This window comes from Staurois parvus, unplaced genomic scaffold (assembly GCF_062004578.1).
Source record: "Staurois parvus isolate SC_StPar_1 unplaced genomic scaffold, SC_StPar_1.0 ptg000711l, whole genome shotgun sequence".
Classification (NCBI taxonomy): Eukaryota; Metazoa; Chordata; class Amphibia; order Anura; family Ranidae; genus Staurois; species Staurois parvus.
The window spans coordinates 364,236-388,969 of record NW_028318507.1 but is presented as its reverse complement, the minus strand read 5'-3'; the positions used below and the strand labels follow the sequence as shown (position 1 = coordinate 388,969).

At 44.5% G+C, this 24,734-nt stretch overlaps 1 protein-coding gene and 1 long non-coding RNA gene across 2 annotated transcripts in view; one reads left to right on the top strand and one right to left on the bottom strand.

The window, feature by feature from the left end:
* LOC149445760 (integrator complex subunit 14-like) overlaps positions 1 to 16,864 on the bottom strand; it is a 65,483-nt gene extending 48,619 nt beyond the window's left edge. Inside the window, exon 1 of the mRNA XM_089653415.1 lies at positions 16,224 to 16,864. Coding sequence (XP_089509541.1) covers positions 16,224 to 16,248 — 25 coding nt within the window. The 5' untranslated portion in view covers positions 16,249 to 16,864. The remainder of the gene's footprint in view (positions 1 to 16,223) is intronic.
* LOC149445761 (uncharacterized) lies at positions 9,323 to 15,126 on the top strand. Its single transcript, XR_016306347.1, has 2 exons — positions 9,323 to 9,832; positions 14,917 to 15,126. It is a non-coding gene; the product is annotated as an uncharacterized LOC149445761 (long non-coding RNA).
* Positions 16,865 to 24,734: the final 7,870 nt, after the last annotated feature.

The window sequence follows — 24,734 nt, the reverse complement described above, 5'->3', positions numbered from 1 at the left end:
ATACATACCAAACTGAGCATGTTCAGAGTGACTCCACACAATATGTCTTATCAGGATATAAGAGGGGGAAGATCAGAGAAGTCAGGATCAAACATTGTTTTTACACAATGCAGAGGATTAACCCCTTAGGTTACGCATCAGGGGCGGACTGACAATTCGGGCATTGCCGAGGGTCCGGGGTCAGCAGGGGGCCCAGTGAGAGGCTCACTGGGCACAGTTCACTAAGCGGTATCTTACCACATCCGAGTATGCGGTAGGATACCGCACAGCATTTTTTAAAAAAAGTTTGAATTCACCAAAAAACACTACTAAAATATCCCGTGAGTTATTTTATCAAGTCATGCGATATTTTAGTAGTGAAAACCATGCAGAGTTAATGTTTCAGCTGTCCGCGGGGTTCCCACTGACAGCTGAATGTAAAAGATAGAATTGCCAGCAATTAAAAAAATAATTTAAAAAACAGCGTGGGGTCCCCCCCTCCATCCATACCAAGCCCATTGTTTCTGGTATGGGTTTTGAGGGGAACCCCCACGCCAAAAGTGGAAAAAAAAATAGCGTGGGGGTACTCCCCAAAATCCATAGCAGACCCTTTTCCAAGCATGCAGCCTGGCAGATCAGCAAAGGGGGGGAATAAGCGAGTGCCCACCCCCCCTTGAACCAAGCCTGTTCTTGTGCATTTCTTCCAGATCTGTACAGTAATCCAAGATAATAAAGACCGGTCACTGCTGCTCTCCCTTCTTGGTGACTGATCTTGTGTCCGCCCCCTCCTATAGTTTTCTGCAGGTAGCCTGTGGTGGGTGGGGCCTGCTCAGTCCCTCCCACAGCTCTTTCCTCTGCACATGCTATATACAGCACAATGATGATGTCACCTCTACCCAGGTAATAACTGGGTTTGCAAAGTCTTTTAATGCACACAAAATAGATTTAAATCTTTTGTCATTGTAAAGAATTATATTTCAATAAACGTTTTTGTACCTAGAGTTCAGCTTTAAGCTGTTAAAGGGGGATTGTGGCTGAGTCAACTTTATTTCCATGACTGCCACACACAGTTTGGAGACCAATTATAAGTCTGAATATCAGCAGATCACAATTCTGCAAACTATTATCAGTTTGTTAAGATTTGTGACCACGCCCTGTCAGTCACCTCCCCCTTCCTCACCCCTCGTTTTCTACTTTTATCCTTTTTCGCTTCTACTTTTTCTCCTAGATTGTTGAATATAAATCGTATTTATAAAAAAAATACCAAAATAGGAGAAGCCCAATCATATATATTCAGTAGTCAAATATCTTGGACTTTATATAAGCAGGCTGCTGTTTTATGATATCACCATGCCGCTTCTCCACCTCTTCCAATCAGAGAACACTTTAAACTTGCTCAGAAAATGCAAAACAATCTCTGAATGGCACCCATGGTGAGCGGCTCAAGTTGGACCAATGTAACTATGTATAAAATATCCAGGGGCGGACTGACCATTCGAGCACTGCCTGAGGGCCTGAGGGCCCGGGGTCAGTAGGGGACCCCATGAGATGCCCCTGGTACCTTTTATTGGCTTTTTCATAGGCTTTTTTGGGTGTGGGCGAGGACACAGGGGCCCCATGATCCCCTATTGCCCGGGGGCCCCATGAGTTGTCAGTCCGCCCCTGAAATATCCATACGTGAAGTTCTGCTTTAAGGTGAGCTTGGCCTTTAAAAGTCACCCCCTGAATACAAGTGTCAGGCAGGCCATAGATGATAAAATTTTCTTTTCTTCCACCATGGGTGGAAGGAAAGAAAAGTGCTTGATTCCCCCATCAACGCTGATTCCCTTCCACAGCATTACTGTGTTCTGTAGTCAGGAAGCCTTCCCTGCGGCAGAACACAATGATTACTGCTGGCTGATATACCCACCGGCAGTGTTCACATGCATAAAATCAGACAGGCTGGTTGTACTGAAGTTGATCGATGGCTAGCCATCAATCCATCTATGGCCAGCTTTAGAATTTCATTATTAGTGGAAAAGCGCTTAAAGTATGAAAAGTGCAAAGGTTTAAATTGCATTGTGTTCAATAGTTTAAAGTTTTAATAGCAATAATACACACACATCTCCACCCACCCAGTCATACAATCATTGGTGGTCAGTGGCATTTTAAAAGGCCCCACCCTTCATCACTGGTGGTCCGCGGCATATTAAAACCTTCCAAAACACTCCCAGAACGTTAGTGACCAGTGGCATTTAAACTTCACCAAAACAATCCCACAATCATAGGTGATCACTGGCACTTTAAAATCCCTACATCTTATTACTGGTGGTGAGCGGCACTTTAAAACCCAAAAAGCAATCCCAAAAGACTGGTGGTTAATGGCCTTTTAACCCCACCCCCACCTTCAATTGCAGCCTTCCCATAGGATTGATTAATTCCTTGAATCCTTCAGTCTGTAGTGAGAGGAAGAGGAGGGAACAACAATATAAACAGTACTACACTATTTACATTGGTGATCTCTGTGATTGGAAATCACATCTATCCCATGGCACAGAGCCACCCTGATCGTCTCTGTGCCCTTACTAAATGTTCTCCATTGACTAATGGCAGGAGTAAGAGCTTTGTGTGTGTGCAAACAAAAGTCTGTACTGGTACATCCATCCACCCATGTAAGGAGGTTAAACTTTTCAGGCCCCAGATTAGCACCCCCTTTAAACTTCTCTTTAGACCAGCCCCCCTAAACTTTAATTCAGACTCCAGATCAGTATCAGCTTATATCACATGACCAGAAACAAGATGTGTGGATAGTTTTCCACACCTTCCTGTATAGGCACCATGCTAGTTGAAGGTTTGATACCATTGCTGGGTTGTTGGAAAAAGCATTCAGCACTGCCAGAACATAGGGTGGGTCTGCGGGACCCTTGTATTTATTTCAAAGTCCCCAGGTTAGTTGGGAGGTATACTGTAGTCACTATGCCACAAAGAACAAAATTGTAAATTCGATCATTACATATACAGTGGGGCAAAAAAAGTATTTAGTCAGCCACCAATTGTGCAAGTTCTCCCACTTACAAAGATGAGAGAGGCCTGTAATTGGCATCATAGGTAGACCTCAACTATGAGAGACAAATGAGAAAAAAAAATCCAGACAATCACATTGGCTGATTTGGAAAGAATTTATTTGCAAATTATGGTGGAAAATAAGTATTTGGTCACCTACAAACAAGCAAGATTTCTGGCTCTCACAGACCTGTACCTTCTCCTTTAAGAGGCTCCTCTGTCCTGCACTCATTACCTGTATCAATGGCACCTGTTTGAACTTGTTATCAGTATAAAAGACACCTGTCCACAACCTCAAACAGTCACACTCCAAACTCCACTATAGTGAAGACCAAAGAGCTGTCAAAGGACACCAGAAACAAAATTGTAGACCTGCACCAGGCTGGGAAGACTGAATCTGCAATAGGCAAGTAGCTTGGTGTGAACAAATCAACTGTGGGAGCAATAATTAGAAAATGGAAGACATACAAGACCACTGATAATCTCCCTCGATCTGGGGCTCCACGCAAGATCTCACCCCGTGAGATCAAATTGATCACAAGAACGGTGAGCAAAAATCCCAGGACCACATGGGGGGACCTAGTGAATGACCTGCAGAGAGCTGGGACCAACATAACAAAGGCTACCATCAGTAACACACTACGCCGCCAGGGACTCAGATCCTGCAGTGCCAGACGTGTCCCCCTGCTTAAGCCAGTACATGTCCGGGCCCGTCTGAAATTTGCTAGAGAGCATTTGGATGATCCAGAGGAGGATTGGGAGAATGTCATATGGTCAGATGAAACCAAAATAGAACTGTTTGATAGAAACACAACTCGTCGTGTTTGGAGGAGAGAGAATGCTGAGTTGCATCCAAAGAACACCATACCTACTGTGAAGCATGGGGGTGGCAACATCATGCTTTGGGGCTGTTTCTCTGCAAAGGGACCAGGACGACTGATCCATGTACAGGACAGAATGAATGGGGCCATGTATCGTGAGATTTTGAGTGCAAACCTCCTTCCATCAGCAAGGGCATTGAAGATGAAACGTGGCTGGGCCTTCCAACATGACAATGATCCCAAACATACCACCCGGGCAATGAAGGAGTGGATTCGTAAGAAGCATTTCAAGGTCCTGGAGTGGCCTAGCCAGTCTCCAGATCTCAACCCCATAGAAAACCTTTGGAGGGAGTTGAAAGTCCGTGTTGCCCAGCGACAGCCCCAAAACATCACTGCTCTAGAGGAGATCTGCATGGAGGAATGGGCCAACATACCAGCAACAGTGTGTGCCAACCTTGTGAAGACTTACAGGAAACGTTTGACCTCTGTCATTGCCAACAAAGGATATATAACAAAGTATTGAGATGAACTTTTGATATTGACCAAATACTTATTTTCCACCATAATTTGCAAATAAATTCTTTCCAAATCAGCCAATGTGATTGTCTGGATTTGTTTTCTCATTTTGTCTCTCATAGTTGAGGTCTACCTATGATGCCAATTACAGGCCTCTCTCATCTTTTTAAGTGGGAGAACTTGCACAATTGGTGGCTGACTAAATACTTTTTTGCCCCACTGTAGTTCCCTGCTTACAGGATATAGATGTGAACACCTTGTCTGGTTCGTTTAAATAATTGGGAACTATCTAGCAACTGGACACGAGAGAGACAATAAATGTCTTGGTCAGAATTAGGTAATCACGTACTATACATACTGTATATGACACAGCATATAAAGTGCAGGGTCAGGACTGTGAAACATACAGGGGTCAGAAGGGTGTAACATGGGGCCCTTACTTTGCTGGTGAGATCACACTGCCAGGCAGTAGGTGCATAGATCAGAGCTGAGCGCTGGAACAAGAGATTCAGCCCTGGACTTCAGGACATGACCTGGATCAGCAGGACACCAGGATTATGCTTCAATCCTGGGACAATCCCATAGACAATGCCCCACAGTTCTAGAAGGGGCAGGACTTACGTTGTGAGGAGCGCAGGGACATTGCTGATAGTCCACTGTGTGTTAACTAATCTTCACTTCAGGTCTGTGAAAGAAGAACGTGGCTCCAACGTCCCCTAGCATCCAATCTCATCAATATCACAAGCGCTGCTCTGCTACATGAATCCTTGCTGCAGCTCTAGTGCTTGTGATGTGGAGAAGATCTGGCTTCAGGGGAGCTGCAGGGTGAGAAGACCAGATGAGATTGGTGACACCCCCTCTCTATGCGGCGCTCAGGGAACATAATGGGAGCAATATTGATGCTCAGAGAGGGTCAGAAGGTATATTGGTGCTAAGAAGGTGGTGGAGGGAATAGTAAACCTTAGCAAGGGGGACAATAATGCCCAGTGGAGGTGGGAGGGAACAATAATGCTCTGGGGAGGGGGGGAGGTTATAAGCAGGGTATGGGAGGAACAACAATGCGAAGATTTGGTTGAGGGAAAACTAGTCCCCAGCCAAAGTAGAGAGAACAATGTTGCCCAGCGGAGGGCGAGGGGAATAAAAATACCCTAGATGACTGTGAAAGGTGGGCGAGAACAGTAGTGCACAGAACTGGGTGTGGAAAAAATAGTGGTCAGTAACGGTACCAGTGTGTATTGGGGGGAATCAGTAGTGACCTGTGGGCTGGTTTACAATAGTACCCAGAGGGCGGTGGGGAGGAACAACAGCACCCAGTAGGGGGTGAAAGTAAACAATGGTGTCAGTGGACAAAACTTACCTTGCACTGCAGTCCTTGTCCCGCGAATCTGCTCTCTTCGTCCTCCTCCTTCTGCTACCTGGACTGAGTAGACTCTGTCAAGCAGTAGATCAGTTCGTCTGCAAAGAGCTGGAGCTGTGCGCTCCATCTCTCGGTCCTAGACACACGGGATACCAGGATTCTGTTAAAATCCTGGGACAGTCCAGAGGAGTCTGGGATAGTTTTGGTGGTATTTGGGGTTATGCCAATCCAGATGGGCTTGAGACATTAAAGATCTAAGCCCTTCAAGAGCACCTATCTTTACATTTAGGCTCTCATTAAAGGGGAATGTGAGCTCTCTTATGACAGTGATAAACCTCAATTAAAAAAATGAATACATATGAAATGTTCATGACTGGGCAGGGCGAAACGCGTTGAGGCGCATGGCCTGGATGGAGCCTGGGCTGAGGCTGCTTTTACCATACAGATTGTTGGGTTTTGCTGGATGTGAGACACCTGGGACGTTCTTTCTACATGCTGTGAATGGCTGTCACAGTGCCGATCATTACTAGAGTGCCTGGGAGATGTCAAAGACTGTGCTGAAAGCATGCATTGAGTGAACTCTCAGCACAGAAACTCCCGTCACCCAAGGAAACATATGTGTAGTGTGTGGGCATTAAAGCCCACCCTCTTTGCCGCTGCACATATGTGTTACATTGGCAAGAGGCTAAGATAGTGTGGATGTCACAATTTTATAGGTATGTGAAAACTGTTTTGCTCATACTTAGATATATTCTTCTTAATCCATGTAGCTGCCTTTACCCTTGCTAATATATTTTGTCTTCCTTTCTCAACAGAGCAGTTTATGGGTCATACCACCACATGGATTTAATTTGAAATTTGGATAGGCAGTTACTAATTCCCTAATCCCAGGGGCCGCCCACACCATCTACTACTGATGCCCCCCTGATGGCAGACCAGCTCTTTGCGAAAGCCAATAGTCTTCTAGCACTATCTGTATTGCCAGTTGCTGGTTTCCAAAGGATGTCTTACATTGCATTTGGAAGGATCCAAAGGATTCGGAATACTTCTTGTTTTAAACAGGGTAAAAGGAACACTCAATTTTCTTGTTAAGAAAAAAGAAATTAAAAACACATCAAGTATTAATTTCCAGACCCTCAGGCGAGGAAGGAAATTCCTGAGTGTTCGCCAAAACAATCAAGGCTGGAGATATTCTTTGAATATTGTGGTTCAGGCAAGACTTGCGTTGTTCAGCCTTAGTCAGCAGCAGAGTAGCAGAAATGGAGCCGTTTCTGCTGTTTTTCTTTTGGTGGAGGTGGATGGGTCACTGCCAGCATGGAGTATTTCACAGAAGCAAGCACCGCTCCATCCAGATGTAGCCAATCCAAAGCCAGGCTACAGGGAGGAGAGATCTTCTAATCAACAACTCCTTCAATCAAGTTCACAATAAACAATGATTCAACTAATCAGAGCATCGCTGCTTCCCCTCAGAGATTGTGAGATTGGTAATAACAGTCTTTTGGTATGATGCAATAAAAAAAATGTCTAAAAGGCCCCACACGTGAGCTTCAAAGGCATTCCTACACCTGCGCATAATTTGCATGGAAAAATGGCTTATTGTCTAACAATGTACCTATGCAGTAAACACGCTCCGTATTTTGCATTATTTCCAGACAGGGCAAAATTGATGGTATTTTTAGACCTCTAGACTCCTTAGGTATGGAAATTAAAACTACCAGGGCATGTTTTGTATTATGTTCTGAAGCGGTTGGTTTGACCTGGTCGGAACTTTTGAATATTATGTTCTGAAGTGGTTGGTTTGACCTGGTCGGAACTTTTGAAAAGTCTGCTATTAAAGCAGTTGTGCAGCTTAAATAAGAATGTGCTTTGTAATACCTATTGTGGAAAAAAAAAAAAGGTGTGCACCCTCCTGTACACTTTAGTTGATATAGAAGTGTTCATTTATACAGTACAGGGCACTCACTATATTATAGAAGAGACAAGCAAACATCAACAGTACCGCATTGGGATCGGTATGTGGGATAATGTCACGAATAAGCTCCGTACAAGGCATTTCATTGCCATGGAATGTCTTCAGGGGACAGAAGAGACTTCTGGTCTAACACAGTCAAGCTGCTCACAGGAGGAGAGTGATGACCTCATCAATGTTCTGCTGCTCTGGGGTGGGTCTTAGACCAGGCTGTATTGCTTAAGTGCAGTGTAGGCTGCAGGGAGGTCCACTACTTGGCTGTGCTACGTGACAGGATTTCCTGGATCACAAGACTGGCTGAACACATTTACTAATTGTTTGGCACTGTTGATATAGAAGTGTTCATTTATACAGTACAGGGCACTCACTATATTATAGAAGAGACAGGCAAACATCAACACTACCGCATTGGGATCGGTATGTGGGATAATGTCATGAATAAGCTCCGTACAAGGCATTTCATTGCTAAGGAACGTCTTCAGGGGACAGAAGAGACTCCTAGTCTAACACAGTCAAGCTGCTCACAGGAGGAGAGTGATGACCTCATCAATGTGCTGCTGCTCTGGGGTGGGTCTTAGACCAGGCTGTATTGCTTAAGTGCAGTGTAGGCTGCAGGGAGGTCCAATACTCGGTGTGCTACGTGGCAGGATTTCCTGGATCACAAGACTGGCTGAACACATTTACTAATCATTTGGGAGAGTTCACGTATGTCAATTGTGTGTTTAACTGTTTTCTTGGAGCACAAGCCTGGGAAAACACAGCTGCAGGAAGCGCAGCATGCTTATTACAACAGAGCTAACTCACAAACACATTCCCATTTGTGCCAAAAGAAAACGCCTTGCCTGTCTATCCATTTGCCCAGCCCTGCTTGTATATTCAAACAATAGGTAAGCTCCTTCCATCTTGTTATTCTACCCTCAGCATACCGGCCCCACTCCACTCCTTCCTAGGAAGACGTTCTTGCAGGACTTCCTTAACCTTCTGCCACTAATCTCCGTTCTTCCATCATCCCGCAGATCTCAGCCATTTGACATTTTCCTTTTAATTTTGTCAATTAAATAAAAAGGAACCTCTGAGCGGGGAACGAAACCTGTAATGATCTTTCTTCAATGTGGTCTTTATATTCCTCCTCATGCTGGACACTTGTAAAGGAAATCTTTGTTTTCTTTGGCAGTGGCCCTCATTGCCAATTACTATTCTGAAATTATTGCTCATTTTGAGCTCAGCGTAATACAATAGTATCTTTTTCCTTTGCTGTAAATGACATCCGGTGGAGCTGGCCCCATGCCTGTAATTCCATTTATTACACAAAATTTTCCCAAATAGGTTATCTCCTGGCTGTGTGCTTTAATTAGGCTTCAAACCCCTTCCTCCTGCAGCGGTTCTGAGAGGTCCAAAGTTTACTACTGAGGGAAAATATGTGGAGAAAAATATCCTTCAGTGAGGAATATTCATCTGTCTGCCGCCCAGGAAGGACACTGTACCTAGTCATTTAAAACAGAGTTCCAGACAAATAACCAGGTAAAAAAATGAATAGCTGATTTAAATTATAAAACACAAAACCATTTTTTTTGCAGCAATTTTCACCTTTAAGCCAGAGATGTACACTGCAGTACTTTGTTTCTGTCACTAGATGTCCCTAATTTGATGACCAGCATCATTCAACCCACTACCTCTGAGCCCAGGTCATCCTGGACTTTCCCCCAGCCTGTGATGGGTCAGTGAAAGGTGAAGCAGCATAGTGATGGGACCTCTGTTACTCTGCTCTCTCCTCCTATCAGTGTGTTTCTTGTCAGCACAACTTATTGGCTCCTTGTACTGCTTCTCCTTCTCGCACTCTAAGCTCTGCTGTTCTGGGGTTTGCAAGAGGCTGATACCAGGTCAAATTCAGGCACTCGGTTTCATTTAAAAATACATTTAATGATGTGATTACAGAGCTACATGAATTCATGTCTTTTATTTTTGCTTAGAGTTCAGCTTTAAACTATCATTCATAGAGTCAATTCATTAACCCCTTCCCGCTGACGCCTTCTGCCCCTTTAACAGGATCTAAATGCCAGGAGGAGGAGGTGGGCATTCCAATCATGTGGCCGCCACTACGCAACAGGAGCTCTCCGCTTGTTACTGTGCCTAGGTACTAGGTCAGCGGTAAGTGGTTAAAACATCATTCCATTTTTATTCCAGCAGTATAGGTATATACATTTTGATTTGGTATCAGTGTTTACAAACCTCTTTACAGCAGAACTTGGACTGGGAGAAGGAAAGCAGCACAAGAAACCTTTCCAGACGAGTCTGTGCTGTGTGCTAGAACTGCATACAAAGGAATACTGGTCTCTTCCAATATATACTTCATCTGTGTATGTATCAGCTTTAAATGGAACCTGTCTGAAAGGCAATATGTGCTGGTATTCCTTGCCTGTTAAATGCTTCAATAAGGGGGAGAGTGTTAATTTTCTTCTTCTGATTGTAAGCATCAACATTGAAAATTTTACTGCTCCCTCAATTTCAATGAGATCAGTGGAAAAGCTCCCCCTTACATTGATGGTCAGTGCAGACGTTCCCCCTTACATTGGTTGTCAGTGGAAAGAACATCTTTTACATTGGTGGTCAGTTAATGGGAAGAATGTCCCTTACATTGGAAGTCAGCGTCTTACATTTGTAGTCAGCAGGAAGTCAGTTAGGTTGGAGATCAGTGGGAAGAATGTTGGAGATCAGTGGGAAGAATGTCGCTTACATTTTCATTCAGTGGGAAGAATATCCCTTACGTTGGAAGTCAGTATGATGAATATGCCCATACATTGGTGGTCAATGGGAAGAATGTCCCTTACATTGGTGGACAGTGTGAAGAATATACCGTACCTTGGTGGTCAGTGGAAAGAATGTCCCTCACATTGGAAGTCAAAGGGAAGAATGCCCCCTACATTGAAAGTCAAAGGGAAGAACGTCCCTTACATTGGTGATCAGTAGGAAGAATGTCCATTATATTGGTAGTCAGTGGGAAGAATGTCCCTTACATTGGTGGTCAGTAGGAAGAATGTCCGTTATATTGGTAGTCAGTGGGAAGAATGTCCCTTACATTGGTGGTCAGTGGGAAGAATTTCCCTTACATTGGTGGTCAGTGGGAAGAATGTCCCTTACATTTGTGGTCAGTGGGAAGAATGTCCCCTACATTGGTGGTCAGTGGGAAGAATGTCCCTTACAATATTGGTCATTGGTAAGAATGTCCATTATATTGGTGGTCAGTGGGAAGAATGTCCCCTACATTGGAAATCAGAGGGAAAAACGTCCCTTAAATTGGTGGTCAGTGGAAAGAACGTCCCTTACATTGAAGGTCAGAGGAAAGAATGTCCTTTACATTGGCAGTTAAAGGGAAGAATGTCCCTTACATTGGAAGTCAGCGTCTTACATTGGTGGTCAGTAGGAAGTCAGTTAGGTTGGAGATCAGTGGGAAGAATGTTGGAGATCAGTGGGAAGAATGTCCCTTACATTTTCATTCAGTGGGAAGAATGTCCCTTACGTTGGAAGTCAGTGTGAATATGCCCATACATTGGTGGTCGATGGGAAGAATGTTCCTTACCTTGGTGGTCAGTGGGAAGAATGTCACTTACAATGGAGGTCAGTAGGAAGAATATCCCCTACATTGGAGGTCAGTAGGAAGAATATCCCCTACATTGGAGGTCAGTGTGAAGAATGTCCCTTACTTTGGAAGTCAGTGTGAAGAATGTCCCGATACGTTGGTGGTCAGTGGAAAAAATACCTTTCTTAGACGTTCCAGAAAAGATTATTGATGTCATTGGTAGTTTATCTGAGTGGCATTAATTGCTCAGACAACCCCTGGCAACCTCTGGGGGAACCCAATGGTTCCATGGAGCTGGGGCGGACTGACAACTCATGGGGCCCCTGGGCAATAGGGGATCATGGGGCCCCTGTGTCCTTGCCCAAACTCAAAAAAGCCTATGAAAAAGGTACCAGGGGCATCTCATGGGGTCCCCTACTGACCCCGGGCCCTCGGGCAGTGCCCGAGTTTCCAAATGGTCAGTCCGCCCCTTCCATGGAGCCATGTTTGAGAAGGGCTGCAGTAGCAGTTACACCCTGTAACACCGGCCCTGCCCTGAGCTATATTTCTTGTAGCTGCATTACATTTTGCTCAAATGCTAGCCAGAGCCAGCTAAGAACTAAAAATTCCTATTTTCCTTAGGCAGTTTATCTAAGTTGCCCTCTATGTAAGATGTACTTAGCGTAGTACTTAGTGTAGTGAGAATTTCAGTAGTCGTGCTGTTTAATATTGTAGTCAAGCTTCCAGGCGTAGATTTGTTTAACCATTTCACACATCCTCAATCATGAAACGTCTGTTCCTAAGCACTCGGATCCAGGAAACAACATAACTCATACAACACAGCCTCCAAGTACAATGCACAAGTCTGTAGTGGCAGTGACCCCAATCACCAGCAATGGGAGAGCGGGCTCAATCATCCAGGATAGGTGAAGCAGAGACAGACTCGCATGTTATTGTAACATTTGGTTACATTAAAGAGGCATTGAAGAAAAATCCAGACCTTTTCTCGGAGAGCATGGAAGAATATTCCTCGGATAAAATGCTTCAAAGGCGTGTTGTTATAATATTTTGTTTAGAGAGTAGAATTGAAGTTTTTATGCGTGTCTTGCTGTTGAGAGTAAATACCGTGTTACACGAGAGGTGATCACATTTCCATAACACGCCATCATGCATGACTGCAAGCCTTTGTGGATGGCCACCTTTTCCCACCAGACTTTATTTTAGAAGTCTGCAGAAAGTTTTGAATTTAAGTGATACCCTCTGTTGGCTAACTTAAAGTGGACCTTTCAGTAAATTACAAATCTGCATGAATAACGCTCTGATATGCCCCCATATACAGCAACAGTATCATTTTAAAAGACAAAATCAGCATTTTTATCATTATAAATTTGTCCTGGAGATCCATTCCAGTGGTGTTGCCTAAGCCGAGATGATGCCATCAGTCTGCTGCAGACAGGAGGGGCATTTCCTCAGTCTAACCTCCCTCAGTGATCAGACTGCAACATGGTAACTTTGCAGCAAGTCACAAGCTGAGAGGCTAGAACAGGGGCTGATCTGTGTCAGGTGTTTGTGAACACAAGAGCTGCATAGGCACCTGGGTTTTTATGTTTTCATCTCTGCTCTGCTATCCAAGTCCAGGAAGTAAATGACCTTGGATGATCTCAGAACAAAGATGGCTCTAAATTCTTGATGAGAAAATCATATGAAGGCATTGTCATGGAGAAGTAGTGTGATCTCTCTAAAACAGCGGTTCTCAACCTGTGGTTCGTGTCCCCTTTGGGGGTCGAACAACCCTTTCACAGGGGTCTCCTAAGACCATCGGAAAACACATATTTCCGATGGTCTTAGGAACCGAGACACGGCTCCTCTATCAGTCTCCAGGCGGGTCTGCCCACATGCAGATACGTCCACATTTCCCTGGACCGCGATGTGTGCGCGGGATGACATGCTGCCCCTGTCATCTGGCCACATCCCCGGGATCACTCAACAGCTCTGCCTCCTTGCCAGTGATTGGCCGCCGAAACTGTAGCTCAGGAGAGGCACACAGGCGGCCAATCACCGGCGAGGAGGTGGAGCTTGGAGAGGAGGAGCCAAGCAGCAGCGCGAAGAGCAAAGAAGATCGAGCGGCCAGAGAAGGAAGACAGCTGACAGGTAAGTGTCTACAGCGTGCAGATGGTGCTGCTGCAGCCAGGTATGCTGGCTGTAGATGGGAGAGGGAGGGAGCGAGCCCAGGCTGGAGCAGGAGTCAGCAAGGTAAGTATCATTGGTGTCAGTGGGAGGAATAGTGCCCCATCATTGGTGTCATTAATATCAATGATGGGGCACTATTCCTCCCACTGACACCAATGATGGGGCACTATTTCCCCCCCCCACTGACACCAATGATGGGGAACTATTCCTCCCCCCACTGACACCAACGATGGGGCACTATCCCCCCCACTGACACCAATGATGGGGCACAATTCCGCCCCACACTAGTATCAATGATGGGGCACTATTCCTCCCACACTGACACCAATGATGGGGCACTATTCCTCCCACTGATACCAATGATGGGGCACTATTCCTCCCACACTGACACCAATGATGGGGCACTATTCCTCCCACTGATACCAACGATGGGACACTATTCCTCTCACTGACACCAATGATGTGGCACTACTCTCACTGACACCAATGATGGGGCACTATTCCTCCCACACTGACACCAATGATGGGGGACTATTCCTCCCACTGATATCAACGATGGGACACTATTCCTCTCACTGACACCAATGATGTGGCACTATTCCTCTCACTGACACCAATGATGTGGCACTATTCCTCTCACTGACACCAATGATGTGGCACTATTCCTCTCACTGACACCAATGATGTGGCACTATTCCTCTCACTGACACCAATGATGTGGCACTATTCCTCTCACTGACACCAATGATGTGGCACTATTCCTCCCACTCCAAAAGTACAGTTATGAAGTAGCAACGAAAATAATTTTATGGTTGGGGGTCACCACAACATGAGGAACTGTATTAAAGGGTTGCGGCATTAGGAAGGTTGAGAACCACTGGTCTAAGAGATGATAAATACCTCAAATATTTTATACTTACACAAAATGTATCATACATGCACATGCTAAATTTATTTTTGGCTAGGCTCACATCTGTGCGTTGCTTCTCATGCATTTTTTGTTTTTTTTGTTACACTTTCGAATTTAATGTTAAGGCTCCATTCACTCTTATGCAGTTTGCTTTTTGTCCATTTTGCAGTGACTTTTGCAGTTCGTTTTGTGTCTTTGATGCGTTTTTACCACGTTTTGCATTTTGTTCATCTTTTTTTTTTTTTTTTATTGTTAAAGTGGATTTTTTTTTTTTGTTGCTGGGCAGAATAAAAATGCAAAACGCGGTAAAAACGCACTACCATGCATTTCAGCAGATTCTCCATTGAAATCTATTGTAGCAAAAATGTTGCTTTTTGCTTAAAAAAAAAAAAGTCCCCGACTCTTTCCAAAAACGCAGCAGATCAAAAAAGCACAGATGTGAACATGTTCTATAGGAAACCATGTTCAATGGACTGTAGTGCGTTTCTGCAAAAAGCAATAAAAAACGTATTGGTGTGAACGGAGCCTCAAATGTGTTTTTGATGCATTTTAATGCTTCTTATGTTTTTCTTGTAGGAGGAGGAAACTTTCACCCCCTTGCTGGCCAGGCTAATTTTCAGCTTTCAGCGCTGTCACACTTTGCATGACAATTATTCAAGCAACAATGTACCCAAATTACATTTTTATAATTTTTCACAAAAATAGAGATTTCTTTTGGTGTTATTTGATCACAGCTGTTTTTTTTTTATTTTTTTTTACTAAATAAATGCAAAAAAAGACAGAAAATTGTGTGTGTGTGTGGGGGGGGGGGGGAGTGCTTTCCTTTGTTTTTGTTATAAAATTTAGCAAATAAATAATCTTTCATCATGTATTTAGGCCAAAATGTATTCTGCTACATTTCTTTGGTAGAAATAACCCAAATCAGTTTATAATATTTAGCCTGTTTGAGTTTAGGTTCAAACCTGTGCATTTTCCACTGCGTTTTGCAGTCCATTTAACATGATTTCCTATGGGGCAGGTTCACTTCTCCGCTTTTTCACAGTGTGTTTTATGGAAAGGGTCAGGGACTTTTTTAAATTGAAAACATTGCGTTTTTAGTTCTATAGACTTCAATGGAGACACTGCAGAAAATAATGTAGTTTGTTTTTAATGCGTTTTTATGCTGGCCAGCAACAAGTTGAAAAAAAAAAAAAAAGCAAAATGCATCAAAAACACGGCAAAAATGCATGTGCAAAATGCACTACAAAATGCACTGCAGAAACGCATCAAACACAAACTGCATAGGTGTGAACCTAGCCTAAAGTTTATTCAAACTATGGCATATATACACTATATTGCCAAAAGTATTGGGCCTCCCCCTCCAAATCATTGGATTCAGGTGTTCCAATCCCCTCCATGGTCACAGATGTATAAAATCATCACCTAGGCATGCAGACTGCTTCTACAAACATTTGTGAAAGAATGGATCGCTCTCAGGAGCTCAGTGACTCCAAGCGTTGTACCGTGATAGGTTGTCACCTGTGCAATAAGCCCATCTGTAAAATTTCCTTGCTACAAATATTCCACGCTCAACTGTTAGTGGGATAACAACTGGGAACAACAGCAACTCAGCCACAAAATGATAGGCCACGTAGAATGACAGAGCGGGGTCAGTGCATGTTGAAGCGCACAGAAGTCGCCAACTAAGAGAATAATATTATATAGTAAGCGCTCGTCTACAATGCAGAGCAGCTGAACATCATAGGAAAACACATAAAAGTCCCAAAATACATAAATAAAAGAAATGCAGCGCTCATAAAACGTGAGTAGATAATATTAAGACACAGTCCGGTGAAAACAGTGCTCCTTGATTCCCAGTGCAAATGGTAGAATTTCACACTAACCAGAACGCGCATGGGTAATGCGCATGTGTATATATATATCCTGACGATCCCCTCTCCACTCAGGTCTGGTCAAGTGTGTAGCTGGGAAAATGGAGATCCTACGCCCTCATGTGGTGAGAAAATGATCCGGCAGGTCATAGCAGTATCAATCTGGAAAAGCCTCCAAAGGAACTGGCACAGGGATCCCCAGGGCTACAAGGATGGAAAAAGCTCTTTTTTGGTGCTTAGCTTGAATATATTTGAAAAGAAAGGTCAATCAAGAAGAGAAGCTTGTAGGTTTGGAATCTGCACAGGACAAATTAAGCCTCTTCACCATCCCAAAGAGCACCTCCTGTAAACTGGATGCTTTTCTTTTTTAGGTTGGCACTGGTGCATTGAATCACCAACCAGCTTCTTGTATCCTGGAGACTCCGGGAGCTATTTTTGTCTTTGTTCTTTCATAAATCCACAGACAGGATGGGGAATTCACCTGCAGCCTGGTGGAGGTATGTCGGCGGAGTCCGGGCTGTACTGGCAGAGAAATGTGCTGAATGGCCGTGTGTCTCTCCTCCCTCCCTGCCTGCACGCCGAGCAGCTCCCAGCCTCACTTTCCTCACTTCCAGCCAGCTGTCATTGTGTTTACGTTCCTTACTATACCTCCTGCCTCTTCTATTCTGCACACAGCCCTTCCCTCTTCTCAACACCAATCAGTCCTGCCTCCTTCACTTTTCATTTCATAAAGACATGGATGAGCGAGTTTGGGGTGGAGGAACTTGACTGGTCTGCAAGTTCTTCCACCCAATAGAACCTTTGGGATGAATTATGAGCGGAGACTGCAAGCCAAGCCTTCTCGCCCTTCATGCCTGACCTCACAAATGCGCTTCTAGAAGAATGTTCAAACATTCCCATAGACATCCTCCTAAACCTTGTGGACGGCCTTCCCAGAAGAGTTGAAGCTGTTATAGCTGCAAAGGGTGGGCCAACTCAATATTGAACCCTACGGACTAAGACTGGGATGCCTTTAAAGTTCATGTGCGTGTAAAGGAGTCCCAATACTTTTGGCAATATAGTGTGTATTTGAAAATCCATCAATCCTGATATACTGACAGCTCATTTCTTGAGGCCCTAAAATTCCAGGACAGTACACATATCCCCCAAATGACCCTTTTTTGGAAAGCATGGTATCTAGTAAGAAGCATGGTGAGTTTTTTTGAAGTTGTAATTTTTTGGAAAATTAAGAAAGTAAAAAAAAATTCTAAACTTTTTTTTTTTTTTTTACATAATGTCACTAGTGCAATACAGCTTCATCATATGGCTGGTGTGGTTGTGATCAGGGACACTGACTAGCAATAGTATGTAAAGATTAAAAAAAACACAAAAAAAACATTTTTAACATTTGTTTTCTTTTTTTATTACAATTTTTCTAGTGATTTACTTATTTATTTTTGGTCTCTGATCACCTCCCCAGAGTAGTACACTGTCACTATGATAACTGTGTGTAAAAAAGAATACATTCACCTAATCTAGTTATGCTAAGGTTAACATATTTTCAAAATGAAATCCAACTAAATATGCCCACTTTTAAACCACACGCACAAAAAAAAATCACACCCCTTTTTATAGCCACACCCACAAAACCACACCCTCATTTTGAACACACCCCAAAACAATTGGTCACAGACATTTAGAACAAGAAGCAGACAATTAAGATATAAAGACAAAATCCCTATGAGGAAGAACAATAGGCTACAGAGTTCTGCCACACAATTTTGGAGTGACCGAGACACTTGCGCATTGTAGAGCTAATGTGGCGCCCCTCTAGATAGCCAGGTGGAGCTAGAGTTAAATTTTTAGTTAGAAGGGCAGAGTAGAAGCCTGGGTGTAATAGAACTGAGAGGCTCTGCAGGTTAGTTCCCTGATACCTCCCCCTGCTGTAGAATCTTGGAGAAGATTCTAGAAGCAGTGGGCGGAGGTGAGGAGGGGCTGGCCTGCACACTTAGGGGACCCTGACCAATCCCCAAACAGGAGGCTTGGCATGGGGCCAGGGCAGCCCTTAAAGTGTTACTAAATTCAGGACCCTGTATTCACTATATCTGGTCTCCCACAGTACACAGATCATAGAAATGCAATTATTTTAGTAAATATAAACAGCTAAATACCTTTACTCATCAGCAGTTAGAGCAATCTTGTGACTTCTATCAGTGTTCAGCATAGCACTGGTTTTAGCTTGTAGGAGTTTTCATTCTGCTCTAGGAGGATGCAGAACCTCTGACCTCTGTCTGCTCAGTGCTGATCACATACACTCTCTTATGAAAAAACAACTCTCTAGCAATACACACCAAACTGAGTATGTGCAGCTTACCCACGCGCCTCTGTTCTACCAGGAGATATTTAGGAGACACCAGAAGAAGGGGGGGGATCAGAAATGTTAGGATCAAACACCCTATTTACACAATGTGGAGGATTAACACCTTAGGTTCCACAGTGAGTATAACAAGCATGCTTTACTGCATCTACAGACTGATTGTACTGTTGTGGGTTCAGTAACACTTTAAATGTGAGAGAGCCTGCTCAGCAGCAGGAGAGTTCAAGTGGAATATGGAGAGAAAAGGCTGAGGTGCAGGAGCCGGGGAGGGGGCCCAGCTGGGAAGGGGATCCCCTCAAGTAAGTGGCGCTGGAAAGGAGAAAAGCTCAGGACCTCACCGGCCCCCAGAGACAGGACCAGGACAGGAGCGGCCCAGCAGCAGGCCAGAGAGCAGCAACCAACCCATCAGCTCACAGACAGAGGACTGAGTGAGTAGACCTACACCCCCTGGGCCAGCAAGGGGAGGGAGCACTCTAGTGGGAAACTGGATTAGCTTTAAAGTGACAGGCACTGGATCCCCTCCCCAAGAATTCCTTCAGACAGCTGGATAGAGGAGCGTCTCGGGTGGTACACCAGGAGAGGCTGGCTAGCTCTCCAAGAAGAAAATTGTGATGTTTAAAGAGACTTCTACGTAGTTCCAGAAGGATTGTCCTCAGTTGCCGTTCCCTTGGGCATCCCATTCTATACACCCCTTACCCCATCCAAGTTCAAATTGCCCTAATAAAATCCAAAAAACACAAGCCCAAGGACCGGTTAATGTCTGTGTGGAAAATCTGTGTTGCCTGGCTGTGCAGGACTATACGAGGACCCAAATCTCTAGCGACTCCTAAGGGGATAGTGCTATTTATATTGTACCACCTTACAGCTGTGGACATGTTGGGGACACGGTTTCCAGGGACAGACCCCTCAAAATGGGGACCATCCCTGTTCTGTATCAGATGACTCTTTATGCATTGACATACCACCTTAGAGCCAGACTGTCTTGACACTACAGCCTGCTGACTTGGCACCATCCACAGGCAGCATAGAGTGGAACTTTACCCTCACAGCAAACATTGACTTTTTTCAGTCCTTATGCTGCCAACATTAGTAAATTGATAGGAACGTTTATCATATTTACTTGTTTTAAACTTTTTTCTTAATTTCTTCAGTTACTTCCTGGTTTCCAGGCCTAGGCAAATGATGGCATACATCCCAAGAGTCTTTAGGAGGGGAGGAGGACTTTTCTTAGCTAAGCACACCCTCCTGCCTGCATGCCTGAGCTAAGGGCAGATGGATTTCAGGAAGTAATTGCTACAGGAATCTTTTGCCCTTGATCAAGATGGCCACTGCCAGAAATGCTAAGGGATGTTTTTCAATATGATTTCTCGGCAAAATAAAACATGGAGACATGAATGGATGGGCGCGTTTTGAATATTAAAAATGAATTAAACAGAGTTTTTGATTTGTGGTGCTCAGATGCAGTAAATTTCCGCAGTAACTTTTCAATAAGACTGTGACGGGAGTCTCTTTGGGTGGGGGGCCCATGGAACCCAGCTCACTTTGGAGAGGTGGGGAGACCCCTATCTCAGCTCCCCATATCCCTCTTATGTGTAAATCACCATGTGCATGTTAGGGGTACAGGGTGATCTGTCCTAATATTGGGGTAGGGGGTTGTTGATTGTTTGATGTTATGTGGGTGCATCCCATTGTTATATTGTGTGTCTGGCTTGGGAGCAAACTATTATGGGATGTATGTGTTTATGTGTATTGGCTTGGTGGGGGGTGTCTCCAGCAGCCCTCCCTCCTGATGGGACTGTCTGTTGGTATGGCTCTTGTTACTAAATGTGGATTGCCCCACCCTGTGGCATTATGCAGGGAGGGGGATTGTCCCCTGAGTGTATATATCTTGTATCTGTGTTAAAATAAAGTAGTCTACCTTCTGGATTACTCTGGATTAGTCTTGTATGGTCAGCTGTGGTGTCTGTTGTCGAAGTTCGGACGGGGAAGCGGTATTCTAACGGAAATACCCAAGTGCAGACTGGGTCGGTTCTGTTGCAAAGACACAAAAGAATACAGTGCAAAATTACTTCAGCTAATTGAAGTACTGTGGATGTTTTTTTGAAGTGTAAGAAGACAATGACTTTCATAAGTCCCATCTCTGTGAATAACTAACACTGACTGAGGGAACATGGAAGAAGTGGGCACAGTCTAGTTAGGACTAAACCAACTAACACTAAATAGTAGGGCAGGACAAAGGAAGATACCAACAACACATTGGTAAACAAGTTGTAGTGGCCAGAAACCACCACTAGATGTCAGCATATTACAGAAAACTGATAAGCTAAGGCAGTTCAATACAAGATATAAAAAGTACATGAAAGTAGGGCTGAACAGTCCTCGTGATACGGGGATGAATGGTTATACTGACCTTCACACTGCTTCACAGTGCTCCTTGCTGTTGCTACCGACATGTAGTCGACACAAAATACCCAGTGCTTCCGAGTATGAGGGAGCATGTGCCCTTCTCCCTTCATGCAGTGCTCAGGCCTAGCAGCCAATCGCTGTGTCTGAACTCTATCATATAACGGGGGGGGTGGTGGGGAAGCATCACTGCTCCATGTAAACTCCCACTCCAGCTATCACCTGGACCAGATGTGGGAGGATGCTGGGAAGGAGAGTGTAACTGGGTCAGGGGGTGGCTTTGAAGAGACCCTGGCTGAATGGACAAGGTGACAGGGCCACTTTAGCTTTTCATCACTCTTTGCAAATTTACCAAAAGTGTTCTGGTCCTGGATACTCTTCGAACATTTTCTTGAGGACAGGGCTTTATTTCAGCTTGGGCTCGGGGGAACGCAGTACTGGCACCTCCAGTTCTGAATATAATGGCAAAGGGTGAAGGGGTGTACTGAAGGGATCTATTGTTGTGGGGGATTCTACTGTTGCTGGGGAGGTCCATTATTGCTGGTGAGGGATCTATTGTTGCTGGAGGGGTCTTATGCTGCTGGGGGAATCATTTGCTGTTGGGGGGATCTACTGTTGAGGGTAGCGGTATATTGATGCTGGCTGCTGGGTGATCTATTGTTGCTGGTGGGGTCTATTATTTCTGGCAGTGGTTGACTGTTGCTGTGGTGGATCTATTGTTACTGGGGGTATTTTGTTGTGGAGATCTGTTGTTGCTGGAGGGGATATAATGTTGCTGGGATGATCTATTGTTACTGGGGTGGATTTTGTTGTGGGAATCTGTTGTTGCTGGAGGGGATATAATGTTGCTGGGAAGGTCAGTTGTTGCTGTGGGGATCTATTGTTACTTGGGGATATTTTGTTGTGGGGATCTGTTGTTGCTGGAGGGGATATCATGTTGCTGGGAAGGTCTATTGTTGCTGGGGGATCTATTGTTACAGGGGGGTTGTTGTGTAGATCTGTTGTTTCTGGAGGGGATATAATGTTTCTGGGAAGGTCTATTGTTGCTGTGGGAATATAATGGTGCTGGGAAGGTCTATTGTTGCTGGGGGGATCTATTTTTCTGCTTTTATTGTTATTTTATTTAATTCAGGTACTTATATAGTGCCATCAATTTACGCAGCACTTTACATATATGTTCTACATTCACATCAGTCCCTAACCCTCAAGCAGCGTACAATCTAAGATCCCTAACTCACATTCATACATACACATACTAGGGCCAATTTAGACAGGATCCAGTTAGCCTACCAGCATGTCTTTGGAGTGTGAGAGGAAACCGGAGTACCTGGAGGGACCCCACACAGGCACAGGGAGAACTTGCAAACTCCAGGCAGGTGGTGCCATGGTTGGGATTTGAACCAGCGACCCTAGTACTACCAGGTGGTAGTGCTAACCATTTAGCCACTGTGCTGCCATGCTATCCTCTCCATCCTTACTACCTGGACCACGTTGCAATCTTTTCTGCACTTGAAACCTTATTGTTTTCAGTGGCTCCTTATCAGAGGTGCATTATCCACTGGACTGAGTGTCCCCAGGTTCTGCCACTATTTTTATACCCACAAACACAGTGCTAGGGCCAATTTATCCGCCAGCATGTCTTTGGAGTATGGGAGGAAACCCACGCAAGCACATGCAAACTCCATGCAACTAGTGTCCTGGTTGGGATGTGCTGGCCACTAAGTCACTGTGCTGCTCCATTCATCTTTCTGGTGTATTATGGGGAAAATAAGTGGGAGAAGATGATGGGTTCGTGTAAAAAGTACAGTTCTTTGGACACTTGTTAATGGACCACAAGCCCCCATTTTTTTCTAAACGGAATCCATCTTATTGAGTGTCTGAGACATTTGTGAGAGGCGCTGATTTTATACGGAAAACATCCCATTCCAGGCGCATGTCACCCAAGTATCCCCTGACAGACGGAGAGGAAAGGGGCCCGGGCAGCCAGTGATTGCACCGTGCTTCCATGTGGGGGCGACAGCCAATCTGTCAGTGTGCAGATGGGACAGATCTAGGATCAAACATCCTCAAGGATGTGCCGAATGACTGCTTGGCCTAATCAGTTATTTCTCCGCTGAAATCTGTACAGACTTCTCCTCCGCCGCATGGGGTGGTCTGCTCTAACTGTGTTGCATTCAGGCCCTTCATCAATAGATGAAAACTGGGCCATTGCTGCAGCTTGTGAAGGACACGCTATTTTGCTGATCATTTAGGGACCATTTACAGTGTTGCGTTTTAATGCGAATGTTCTAGCATGCCAAAACGCATGTGTCTTGGCCCCCCACAATAAAGATAGAGCCATGTTCTCAAGTGCTGCATAGCAGTACCTTTTCAAGATACGATATTTATTTATTTTTAATTATTCTTACTTATTAATTTTATTTTCTTGTGTCTGGAGGCCCATAGAGTCAATGGTGGGACCTTAAAACACATTCTATACAACATATATTTGGATGCCTTAGCAACATGTCAACAAGCCTTGGTCAGTGTCTTTTATCCATATCCTCTCCAAGTTCTAAATTCAAAAGTACATTAAAACCGTCATAAATCTCTAAAATAAATAACCCAAACCCGATAGTCCAAATGACCACATAAGTGGGGTATCTGTCACGGTGCCAGGCTACCAGTTCTTCTAGGTAAGGGGTCTCCAAACTATCTAAGCAAAGGGCCAGCTACCTGTCCTTCAGACTTTAGGGGGCCTGACTGTAACATCAGTGGAAGTAAAGAAAGCCCCATCATTGGTTTTAATGTGAAGAATAGTGCCCCATTGATGATGTCAGTGGAAGGAATAGTGCCTCATTGATGATGTCATTGGAAGGAATAGTGCCCCTTTGATGGTATCAGTGGAAGGAATAGTCCCTCATTGATGGTGTCAATGGGAGGAATAGAGACCCATCACTAGTGTCAGTGGTAGGAATACTGCCCCATCGTTATCAGTGGGAGGAATAGAGACCCATCACTAGAGTCAGTGAAAGGAATTGTGCCCCATCATTGTTATCAGTGGGAGGTATAGTGCTCCATCATTGGTGTCAGTAGGAGGAATAGTGCCCCATTGTTGGTGTAAATGGGAAGAATAATGCCCCATCATTGTTATCGGTGGAAGGAACAGTACCCCATAATTGGTATTAGTGGGAGGAATAGTGCCTGTTATTCGTGTCAGTGGAAAGAATAGTGTCCTATTGTTGATGTCAGTGGGAGTGATAGTACCTTGTTGTTGATATCTTTGGAAGGAATAGTGCCCCATCATTGGTACTAGTGTAAGGAATAGTGGCTCATAATTGGTGTCAGTGGAAGGAATAGTGCCCCATCATTGGTGTCAGTGGGAGGAATAGTGCCCCATCATTGGTGTCAGTGGAAAGAATGGTGTCCCATTGTTATTTTCAGTGGGAGGGATAGTGCCCTGTTGTTATCTTTGGGAAGAATAGTGCCCCATCATTGGTGTCAGTGGCAGGAATAGTGCCTTTTCATTGGTGTCAGTGGGAGGAATTGTTCTCCATCATTAGTGGCAATGGTGTCAATGGGAGGAATAGTGCCCCATTGTTGGTGTCAGTGGGAAGAATAGTGACCCATCACTGGTATCAGTGGAAGGAACAGTACCCCATCATTGGTGTTAGTGGGAGGAATTGAGACCCTTCTTTGGTGTCAGTGGAAGGAATAGTACCCTGTTTTTGGTATTACTGGGAGGAATAATGCCCCATCATTGGTGTCAGTGGAAAGAATAGTGT